The sequence below is a fragment of the Protomyctophum parallelum genome (genome assembly GCF_964188405.1).
Source record: "Protomyctophum parallelum genome assembly, chromosome: 6".
NCBI classification, from domain to species: Eukaryota; Metazoa; Chordata; class Actinopteri; order Myctophiformes; family Myctophidae; genus Protomyctophum; species Protomyctophum parallelum.
Window position 1 is genome coordinate 20,248,031 of NC_139701.1, and position 12,302 is coordinate 20,260,332.

Here is a 12,302-nt window from a genome sequence, read left to right on the forward strand (position 1 = left end):
GCAATGCCTTTTGAGCGGCTATTTTTAGTGCATGACACTGCACAACAAAGAATGAAATGAATCGGGCATAAGGTGTTATCGTGAAAGTGAAATTGTAGAGCAGTGTACACTGTACATTCAAACTCCATAACTAAATCTGTTTATAATGCTTAATCAGTGTGAGGTCACATCGGATAATGTATTATTCCTCACGAATCACTATGTAAGCATTTTAATTACCGGTAGATTATTTTAATTAATAACACGCTTCATCTTGCTCATGACAGCGGCCGAGAGAACAGAGGAAAGGAAACTGGAGGAGCAACTCCTGGAAGCAGCCAGGGAGGGTGACCTCTCTACTCTAACACAGCTGGTTAGTGTCACAGCCACGTGTGTGTGTGTGTGTGTGTGTGTGTGTGTGTGTGTGTGTGTGTGTGTGTGTGTGTGTGTGTGTGTGTGTGTGGGGTTATTTACTTAATTTCTTGTCTATCATTTCTAGCTCAGCAGGAAGAAACCACCAGACATCAACTGCACTGATCTGTTGGGGAACACCCCGCTCCACTGTGCAGCCTACCGCAGCCAGTATCAGTGTGCCCTGAAGCTGCTCAAGTGTGGAGCTAACCCCAATATCAAGAACAAGAATGGTACAGTTGATGCATCACACCATTAATATTCATCCGCCAGGGCCACTCTAGTGGCACTGTGAAAATACATGTTGTTGAAAGGATTTGTCACTGGTTCCTCTGGACTTATTTATACCTTATTGCTCGACAGAAATAACAGGTTCTCTTGGTGATAAGCGGCAACCAGGCTTTCAGTTTAGTTGAGTCACAGACTAAGGTTCTGTGACCATCCTCTGGCAAGGATGGTTTGATGATTGATTTGACCTCTATGGACCCTTTATAAAATATTTAGCCCCCAGGTCCCTCGCAAAAATCCCGGCATTTTTTGCTAGAGGGCCAAATTCAAAATGGCGTCCGGCGCCATAGCCAAGAATGAACTAGAATCATGTATGAAGACACTTTTCCATACAAGTCAAGCATGAGGATTCCAAATCTGACACAATTTTAATCATAAGACCTCTTTTTGGCCCGAAATTCAAGATGGCCGCCATCCAGTACAGTGAAAACATTACTTTTGAATAGGAAAGCAATCTAGGCTGTAATTCTTACAGACACAAAACACATGTGTCAGAGCATTCTGTGTCACTGGTTTCTGAATCATCAGATTCAGATGACTCCACCCTCCTCTGTGCATCATCCTCCTCCTCCACCTCCTCATCCTCCTCCTCACTCTCAACTTCCTCGTCCTCTTCAACTGGCCCTGTTGCATGTATCACAAAACGCATGCTCTTTGCGTTTTTACTGGGAGATCATCCTGTGTCCTCATCACTCTGATCAAGGCAGAGAACCCAGACAAGTACCATGATATCTTGTCCTTTCTTGGTCCTTTCCATACACAGTGTGTGATGATGAGTGCCATCAACAAGCGCTACAAGGGGGAGAGAGCGAGTGCATTTTCTGGCAGCGGCATTAGCCGTGGAACACCCGCGGCAGGAGGTACAGTAGTGTTTCTTGGCGGCATCAGTCCGACACTCTACCCCAAACCCTAAATCTAACCCTAACCACAAGCATGACACATGGCATCAGCCGCGGAACACCCACGGCAGGCGACAGTGTTTCTCTGCGGCATCAGTCCGACAATCCCAGTTTCCCCGGCAGATGCCACGGCTGTTACCAGCAGTTTACCGGCAGTTGCGGCGCCTGGAGCACGGCTGCCGAATGTACCGACAGTGCAGCAGAACGGAGCTGTCATAATCCATCCACCTACCCCCGGCAGCTGTCAGCCCTCCCCCCGGCAGCGGCGCGTCTTATTGCCGTAGAATGCACTCACTGCTTCTGACAAGGGGAGTGAGCTAGGAGATATCCTTGTAGCGGGAGGAGTCATTGCTGAGGGATCTGTTGATTGTGCGCTGAAAGGCAAGAATTATAAGAGGGGCTGCGTTGCTTGAGGCTGATGTACTGTATGAGGCACTTATGACTCATGAGATAATTAGGTCAGTGAGATGGCAGACTACTGGAGGGACTTCCTGTTCATGACAGCTAATGCAGAATGTGCATGCAGTCCAAATCTGCAACTGGGAAGAGTATGTCAGCTCTCTGCGTGCTATGCAGCCATGGATGGTAACATACAACAACAATAAGTATGGGAGGTGTCTGCCTGACTTCTGATGATGTTGACAGCTCTTCCTGCTGAACAGGTACTTCCTTCGTACTAATTTCACTCAGTCCATCACAGGTAACCATTATTCAAATATGGCCTAGGACATGTAGATTGAATGTACAATGAAGGGCAGCAAAATTATGTCAGGCTGGCTCTCCATCCTCTAAAATGAAAAGTAGCTGCTGGTGCACTCCAGAAATGTTAACAATTTGGCCCGCATAAGAGCGGAACACAACACTCTTGCCACCCGAAAAGAAGCCAAGAGGAAGCACACGGAAAGTGCCCAGGATGGGCATGATCTGGAGGATGGCAACTCCATCAGCGGAAGATCAAGATCAAGAAGGCAACCCATACAAGTGGTTGGACTATGTCCACAAGGTGTAATCCATCATCCTTGTGATGCTCACCGTATCATGTTTGAATGACCCATACAATGCAGCATACTCAACTAAAGATGATGAGCGAGACCTGTGTGTAAGTGTAAGGCACATGTTAACAACACGTACATGAAATTGAATGACACCTTCCCCTCTGCCAAAGCATTCAAAACACTACTGTGTAGTGTCAGTAACAATGAGTGGTTGCAAAAATGAATGTGAATTAATGTGAATGCAGCGATTGTCAACTCTATGCTGTTGGCCCACATTGCATCAACTTGTCAACACAACAACCGATGGAAGACTACAGCATTGAGCAGTCTGACGCTGACACCATCCTCTTCACCGTTTATGCAGGCTGTGATGCCAACTCAGGCTTCTATGGCAAAGGAAAATCATCAGTGTATGACAAGGTGGTAAAAATCTCTGTGGCACAGCAGCAGCTCTCACGGTGTGGAGATAGCCTTGACCTTGAGAAGGAGGTAGAACAATAGTTCTTTGCATATAAGGGACAGGTAATCTATGGAGACAAGAAGCCTGTGCTGCCAATTAGTATAGAATGAAGAAAAAATAATAATCTGTCTCACTCCAGATGCAGAGATAGCCTACACCAACACTGCCTCCACACCAACTACTTGGTGTATCTAGTGCTCCACCCCACACTGAAGCACCACTCGGACAGATTGAGAGTTGGTGGGTGGTCGCTGTCGTCCTGTCTGCCACCTGCGGCCTGCTCTCCCAACACACCTACCAGTTGAAGATGACGAGTGAGGAGGTGGAGGATGAGGATGAGGAGGAGGAGGAGGATGCACAGAGGAGGAGGGTGGAGTCACCTGAATCTGATGATTCAGAAACCAGTGACAGAATGCTATCTGACACATGTATTATGTGTCTGTAAAAATTACAACCCCCAAATAAATTGCTTTCCTATTCAAAAGTAATGTTTTCACTCCACTGGATGGCGGCCATCTTGAATTCCGGGGCCAAAACGAGGTCTTATGATTAAAATTGTGTCAAATTTGGAATCCTCATGCTTGACTTGTATGGAAAAGTGTCTAGATCAAAAGTTCATTTTTGGCTATGGCGCCGGACGCCATTTTGAATTTGGCCCTCTAGCGAAAAATGCCGGGATTTTTGCGAGGGACCTGGGAGCTAAATCTTTTATAAAGGGTCCATAGAGGTCAGATCAATCATCAAACCATCCTTGCCAGAGGATGGTCACAGAACCTTAGTCTGTGACTCAACTAGTTTGCATTTGAATATTTGGGACTGACCAACAGTGGCTTATGCTAGCGTGGTCGCAGCTAAAATTGTGTCACATCAGTGACTCCATACTCACCCCTCTGGAGTGAGTATGGAAATATAATGGCCCTCTCCATCGTCAAAGAGAGACTGCTCTAGAGAGACTTTAGATGAATCAGCGTGAGGTAAGAACGGAAGATTATGCCTCCCGGTTTTGGGGGGGAACGGAAGGCAGCGCTTTTCAGAGTAAATCTGCCATATCTGCTGGCACTCTAGCGCCTTTATTTTGAAGAATTTCCAGGCAAAAGTACTGTTAAAAAACAGCAGAGACTTGACAGGCAATGTAGGCTGCAACTTGTACTAAAATCTGATATTTGTGTCTATCCCAGGTCAGACGGTATTTGATCTGGCCAATGACACAGTGATGACGCAAGTCTTGGAAGGCAACATCCATCGAGTGAGTACCCTGTCAGTGGTCTTCCCCCATCCAATCAGAGTATACAACACTTTATTAAGCGTCTACCACAAGTCACCTTTGACAGTCCTACCACAAGTCCTTGACAGTCAACTATTGTGGACTGAGCATGTAAATACAATAGTCAGCAAAATGGGTATTGCAGTCACAAGAAAGTGTCAATCTTATGTTCATTCTGACATCATGGGTCAAGTTTGTAAATCATTAGTTTTGTGTCACTTGGATTATTGTTCAACTGTATGGTCATCTACGTCTAAAATGAATCTAGTTAAATTACAGGTTGCACAAAATAGGGCAGCCAGACTTGTTCTTGGCTGAAGAACTTGTATTGTAAATATGCACTCCAGCCTCTCACTATTGAGCAAAGAATTTCCTCAAGTTTGGCCACATTTTTCTGCCTTTGTTTGTTTTTGTTTGAAGAAATAGATTATTGTCAAGATATACACACCCACAATACAAGGCATGCTGTTAATCGGCATATCGCTGTAATAAATCAGCCTTTAAGAAAAAGGTGAAGAGTTATTTACTTGAATGACCAGTTGAAAGAACAACTTTAGGTTAAGTTATTCTATATAGTGTTTGTTTTATTCTGTTTTATACGTAATTGAGAATTGATGTATGTTATTTAATTGTGTTTTATACTGATATTGATGAACTGAATTAATGCAATTAATTTTTTAGTTTTCTTTCTTTTTTAATGTGTTTTGTAATATGTTGTGTGTGGACCCCAGGAAGACTAGCTGACTGCCATGGCATCAGCTAATGGGGATCCTTTCAAATAAATAAACCTTTCTACAGAAGACCTCACTAGGACAATTACGCCAATTTACGTGGAAAAATAGATGATGTGCATCATCATCGACACGCAAATGATTTTGTATGTTTCTTACTTCTGCAGGGTATGACACGTCATGTCAAGACCTTTGAAGGGCTGCTGTGGAAGGTGCAGTACAACACTGGCGTATTGAATTGTTCATATTTACTGATTGACAAAGGACAGAAACCTCATGCTGGACCCAGAATGAATGCAGATCTAATGTAGTTTCATCCCACAGAGTTCCAGGTTTTTCAGCTGGCGGTCGTACTGGGTGGTCCTCCAGGACGGGGTCTTGTCCTGGTACTCTAAACAGTATGTACCCTCTAGTCCTGGTACTCTAAACAGTATGTACCCTCTAGTCCTGGTACTCTAAACAGTATGTACCCTCTAGTCCTGGTACTCTAAACAGTATGTACCCTCTAGTCCTGGTACTCTAAACAGTATGTACCCTCTAGTCCTGGTACTCTAAACAGTATGTACCCTCTAGTCCTGGTACTCTAAACAGTATGTACCCTCTAGTCCTGGTACTCTAAACAGTATGTACCCTCTAGTCCTGGTACTCTAAACAGTATGTACCCTCTAGTCCTGGTACTCTAAACAGTATGTACCCTCTAGTCCTGGTACTCTAAACAGTATGTACCCTCTAGTCCTGGTACTAGTCTAAACAGTATGTACCCTCTAGTCCTGGTACTCTAAACAGTATGTACCCTCTAGTCCTGGTACTAGTCTAAACAGTATGTACCCTCTAGTCCTGGTACTCTAAACAGTATGTACCCTCTAGTCCTGGTACTCTAAACAGTATGTACCCTCTAGTCCTGGTACTCTAAACAGTATGTACCCTCTAGTCCTGGTACTCTAAACAGTATGTACCCTCTAGTCCTGGTACTCTAAACAGTATGTACCCTCTAGTCCTGGTACTAGTCTAAACAGTATGTACCCTCTAGTCCTGGTACTCTAAACAGTATGTACCCTCTAGTCCTGGTACTCTAAACAGTATGTACCCTCTAGTCCTGGTACTCTAAACAGTATGTACCCTCTAGTCCTGGTACTCTAAACAGTATGTACCCTCTAGTCCTGGTACTCTAAACAGTATGTACCCTCTAGTCCTGGTACTCTAAACAGTATGTACCCTCTAGTCCTGGTACTCTAAACAGTATGTACCCTCTAGTCCTGGTACTCTAAACAGTATGTACCCTCTAGTCCTGGTACTCTAAACAGTATGTACCCTCTAGTCCTGGTACTCTAAACAGTATGTACCCTCTAGTCCTGGTACTCTAAACAGTATGTACCCTCTAGTCCTGGTACTCTAAACAGTATGTACCCTCTACTCCTGGTACTAGTCTAAACAGTATGTACCCTCTAGTCCTGGTACTCTAAACAGTATGTACCCTCTAGTCCTGGTACTCTAAACAGTATGTACCCTCTAGTCCTGGTACTCTAAACAGTATGTACCCTCTAGTCCTGGTACTCTAAACAGTATGTACCCTCTACTCCTGGTACTAGTCTAAACAGTATGTACCCTCTAGTCCTGGTACTCTAAACAGTATGTACCCTCTAGTCCTGGTACTCTAAACAGTATGTACCCTCTAGTCCTGGTACTAGTCTAAACAGTATGTACCCTCTAGTCCTGGTACTAGTCTAAACAGTATGTACCCTCTAGTCCTGGTACTAGTCTAAACAGTATGTACCCTCTAGTCCGCGACCCACAAACAATTTCTATGGGGCGCGACTCGAGTAAAAATCCTATTTTCTTATACAAACATTATATATATATATATTTCAAAAGATTTATTTTATACATAATAATATAATAAAAATAATTGTATATGTTAAAACAAAGAAACAAAAACAAACAAATCTAATAATTAGTGAAAATTGCCGATCTACGTGCCACTTGTGCGCTTGTAGATCGGCTATTTTCACTACTTTCGACAAACATCTAATCTCTCTTTTGGGTCTCGACCTGAGAAGTTTGGGAACCACTGTTCTAGTCTATCGACTGGGAACCACCTTTATCACAAATACAGAATCTGTAACTATATGTCAAATGTGGGAGAAATGATCTCTCTCTCGTCATTCTGCCGTACTTCTCAACAGATGAATGCTACATTTCTTGTAGGTAGGCTAACTTAGTACCTCCACTTATTGTTTTCACATACATTTTATACTTTTAGAAATGTCTAACTAAAGATCTTCCCTTTCTCTCTCTATCTCTCTCCTTCTTTATTCCCCTCTCTCTCTGTCTGCTTCTGTCTCACTGTGTCTTATTGAAGGTTAGATGCAGCAGACATTACCAGAAGGCAAGGTTGTAAGTCTCTAACACAGGCCAACTGTCTGGTGAGTCAAGTTATCAAGTTGGTAGTCCCTTGTGACACTTAACCACTTTCCCTTACTTGAGCATGTCGCTGTTGTCGACAAATGTCTTAAACGATTGGGAATTAATTATTGCATGACACCGGATATGCTCATGTATAATTATTGTACAAGTCATGTAAATATTGTATATTATTTTGAGTAATATTGGTTATTACAATACCTGTCATTGCAGATTTGCATCATTCAAATCAGATAATTATACTTTATCTTCAATTCCATGTTTCAGATCAAAGCAAAAGATCCTTGCTTTTTTACCATCAAGTGCTTTGATGACAGCTTACATCAATTCAAAGTTTCACCTAAAAATGACCCAGAGGCTACAAGAAAAGTAAGATGTTTTTTTCTCTCATGGATCAATGGGTGTTCACAACATGTGGAGTTTTGTTTGTTGACTTGACACTAGGCCTGTTGAAAAATATATTTTTGCCAGTTGCTTTAAAAGCACCTGGCCTACATTCACTACTACCTCTAGTAGAGACTGTAGTGGACACTTTTTCTTGATTGGCTGCTTTGTCTCTAGGCTGCCTCTAAGCCAATAGGAGACTTACCCATAAAACCCATAGTCTGAACGGCGCGGGCATAAAACCATACTCTGAACGCCACAACGTGAGCTGATGCAGAGGCTGTGGCACACAAACGGATTAAACTGTACAGTAGATGTTCATAAACCAGAGCTTTCTGCACCTGACAGTTATAACTCATCATTCTTGTTTTTCTCTTATTTGTTCTTATTAAGGCGTTTTGAGCTGTAGGGCTCTAAACGTTACATAATACATTTTGCAAACGGGAGAACTGTATTTGTGTGCAGATTTTATAATTTTTCACTACATGTTGCGCTTTTGATCCAGCACCTAGCCTAGTAGGTCCTGGATGTGTGTGTCTCTTTTATCTTGTCTTTCTTCAGCCCTACAGTAGTTGACACGTTAATGGAAACAGCTCAATGTCTCCTAGGCGTGGTTGGAGGCTCTGGAGGAGCACTCTGCTTACAGCACACACTACTGCTCCCAGGAACAGGGCAGCGAGGAGGACGAGGACGAAGTGATGTCACTGAGCGGCCTCACAGACTCACTGCAGGTGGCCTTAAGCTAGAACAGCGGTCCCCAAACCTTTTTGGCCGTGCCCCCCCTGTTACCTCCTGACCTAGCTGCCACCCCCACCCCCCTCATTTAATTTGGCCGAAAATGAGAGACTGCTGTATACTCCCGCAGCTGCTCTATCTTCTTACAAAAGTGTTTGTTTTGCACCACCATTACCCTTTTCATGTCACGCACCTCTTAGAGAGCGTTTGCGCACCACAAGAAGTGCACGCACCACAGTTTTGGAACCACTGAGCTAGAACACTTAAGCAATTCCCAACCTGTGGGCCATGAGGGTATTGCAAGTGAGCCCCCAAATAATTGGTGAAACACTACGATTTTAATGATAATATAAAAACTAAATCTTATATATTAAAACTGGTTAAGGGAGGACCGGTCGGCAGGCGGGGTCCAAGGGAGACCACGTAGTTATGTCACTATGGCTCGGCCATAACCATATAAGGAGTTCCCAATGCAGCTAGGCCCAAATATGGAGTGTGTTGTCTAACTTTCAATGGGTCTTCATGCCGCAAGAAAATCAGTCGGCTCCAAATTGTGATACCAATAAATAATATTATATCCATTCTATACCCCAGAATATATGATAAAGGGGGAGGGGTTAGGGGAGCGGTGATATTGTGATGTCACCATATCACTGTTTTTTTCATTGGCACGTTTGACTGTCAAGGTTTCAGCCTCCAGGAAGAAACCCTAAATACAAAGGGAAGACATCATTGCATATAACAACCACACCAAGGGGTATAATGAAGTACTGTCACCTCTTAAACACATGGAAAACTGGAGAAATCACTGTACCCCATCTACTCCTTCAGTGCCACCTGGTGGTCACCAGTTTAGGCTCTGAGTGCCAATTCTCCCATTATAAAAAAAGAGAGGGCGTTTCTTTTTTTTTTTTTTTAATTACGTCTTGTCGGGATTGGCACCCATTGCAAAGACGTCTAGAAGACGGGATTACGGTTTTGGCACTTAAACAGTTACCGCCCCGCCTGCCAACACGGCCCGTCTTGACTGGATAGTCTGATCTCTGCTGCGAGGTGGTGGAAAATATGGAAAAAAGTACATGGTATCAGTATGATACAAGAGAACTGCCTGTAACTTGTACGTTTTAATTTTGAAGAAGAAGTCAACTAATATTGTTTATGCCGTTTGTTTTGATTGAATGATTGATTGAACATTTACGCCGTAATGTGATTTGATTTGGGTGTGTTCTAAATAAAGGTCTTGTGTTGATTATTGTGTAATGTATTTGCATGTGTAAACCTGAAACATTATTGTACTGTAAAAGGGTCTCTTTTCCCTTCACCTTTATCCGTTTTAGTATAATAGTATTAGTTTACTATGAATGGATTAATACACGATAATCATCACTAACACTTTATTTAGAAGTACACACCCAAACCAAATCATAGTACATCGTACACGTGTGTTCAATCAAAGCAAACGGCATAAACAATATTAGTTTGCCTCTTCTACAAAAATAAAACGTAAAAGTTAGTTACAAGGTTGCAATCTGTCGCGCGTGCCAAGCTGTCATTCTCTTGTATTATTTTCCCACAACGGAGTAACCTCGCATCTCGGAGGGCAGTGTCTGTAGGCCAATCAGAGGCAGTAGGTTACCATGTCTATGCTCGGCCACACATTAGATATACGCTTTGCCGAAGGAGACACCACGGAGTGCATCTCCTTTTTGTAAACGTAGTGCTGTTTCTCTTTGTTACCAGACCGCTGAGGCCAGCCACAACACTCTGGAGAAAGAGCTGACCAGTTTCTTCTCCATGGTGAAAGAAGACGGACTTGCAGAACGTAAAATATATTTCCTTCTTTTTTCTTAATGTTTTTTTCTTTATCTTTGGGAAAACAATAAATAAAATGCTTCATAAGATGGTGACTAGTGAAATATTTATTTAGACATCTTGATCAGTGGTCAGTGTCATCATGCCACATTTATTTAACGCTACACACACATATGGCCACCAAATACACAAAGGTTTGCAATGTGCTGCTTTGATATGAAATATGCAACATGTGTTGTGTCATAAACAAAGAGTGAGTACGCTGATTGTTGTCCCATGCAAAAGGGTTTAGGGCTCTCAACGTAAAGCCTGTGGTAACCATTTTCTCTCTTTCTCCTGCACTTCTATATGTATCGATAAACATCACTAACGTCCATATTCTGGGATCAACATTGGGTGAAAATAGCAGGTCTATAAACTGACAACTCGTAGTGTTGCGACACGTGATCTTTTTTTTTTTTGTGACCAACTTTTTATTTTGTTTTTTTAAAAGAACCCCGGGTTAGCACAGACATTACAGGAGAGTGAAACAACAATGGTGCATACGTATAACATAATACACGTGATCTTGTAGTTCAGCTATTTCCAGGGAAAATATTGGAGAGGAGAAAAAGGGAAGGGCCTAGTAGGCTATAGAACCCTGGTGGTCCCCGGTCAACTAAGTATATAGGATTCAAGTGGTTAAATAGAAATGGCTGTTGATATTTGACTTCGCTTTCACCTCGATGCATTTCTGCCATTACTACGGCACCTAGTTGTTTAGACTCTACTGCCTTTTTGTCCCCTCAGGGTTCCCGCCCGCCCTGCTGCAGAAAATGCGTGAGGTGTGCGTGCTGTCGAGCGAGACCTGCTACAATCTGAACGTCTGTCTCAGCCTCTTCAACAAGCAGGATGGGGTAGGTGTCAAGTCTCCCGTTACTGCTATCCGTCTACTCCGTTTACAGTGCACACACTGAGATAGGAGAAATAACATGGCAAATGTCATGATTCCCAAATCAGCCCACATCAGTCAAGAGTCTTAAGACAGTTATGGACAAATATTATTAAGCATTGGAACACACATTTTATTTCACTTTTAATATGTTCATTCATGATTTATTTCACGTTATAATATTCACATATATAATCTCATCTTGTTGCTGGGATAGAGAACGTTTATTTTCTCCTGATTTGTCTCGCTAAAAAAGGCCATTTTAGTATGAACATCTTGGAAATATTGTGTGACTTGTGATGATTGTGTCCAATATTTAGTTCAGTGATCAATTATGGAGCTAAAGAATGGATCAGAAGCTGTGTTCACGTTCATTCTTCTCTTAATAATGTGTCCGCCCACTTCACGCAGATACGGAAAGTAAACCGGAGATTGCAACTCTTGCTATTTCCCTCTCACCAAAGGAGGGATGATGTGTTTTTGTTAAAAAGTTTTAAATCTGAGTGTAATCTTCTTTGCTATAGAGTGTTTGTTCAGTAACAGGGGTCTCCTGTGTCTCCAGCTCTTTAGTAAATAGATCTCCAGTCAGGATAGCAATTCTATCCAATAAGGAGAAAGAACCCCAGTGTCTGCTAATCTTATCTGCTATTTATTTTTCATTTTAACTTGCCAGATTGGATCAAATTGGTATCCTGACCCGAAAATTTATTTTCTGTTAACTATAGAGATGGGGAGACACCTGGAATTTAGACAAATTTTACACAACGGTTAACAAATAAATTAGAGCTGCGACTCGATTAAGAAAATTAATCTAATTAATCAGAGGCTTTGTAGTTAATTAATCTTGATTAATCGCATTTTAATCGCATATCAATATTTAACCCGAGAACAGTGAGAAACCTTTTTTTCAAATGTTTTTGGTATCCCAGTGAATAGTGACTACGGGATTCCACTAATTTTCAACATTTTACTGTCATTAATATACCTTAGAG

At 42.3% G+C, this 12,302-nt stretch overlaps 1 protein-coding gene across 5 annotated transcripts in view; it reads left to right on the plus strand.

The window, feature by feature from the left end:
* Positions 1–12,302, plus strand: part of osbpl1a (oxysterol binding protein-like 1A) — a 37,520-nt gene that overhangs the window by 5,440 nt on the left and 19,778 nt on the right. For 3 of the 5 annotated variants that reach the window (XM_083767976.1, XM_083767980.1, XM_083767977.1), the window contains exons 6-15: positions 267–352; positions 479–623; positions 4,211–4,278; positions 5,195–5,239; positions 5,352–5,425; positions 7,387–7,450; positions 7,716–7,817; positions 8,441–8,563; positions 10,308–10,389; positions 11,169–11,275. In XM_083767976.1, the coding sequence (XP_083624102.1) occupies positions 267–352; positions 479–623; positions 4,211–4,278; positions 5,195–5,239; positions 5,352–5,425; positions 7,387–7,450; positions 7,716–7,817; positions 8,441–8,563; positions 10,308–10,389; positions 11,169–11,275 (896 nt within the window). Of the gene's footprint in view, positions 1–266; positions 353–478; positions 624–4,210; positions 4,279–5,194; positions 5,240–5,351; positions 5,426–7,386; positions 7,451–7,715; positions 7,818–8,393; positions 8,564–10,307; positions 10,390–11,168; positions 11,276–12,302 lie in introns of those variants that run through there. The other 2 variants (XM_083767978.1, XM_083767979.1) reach the window with 2 other exon arrangements.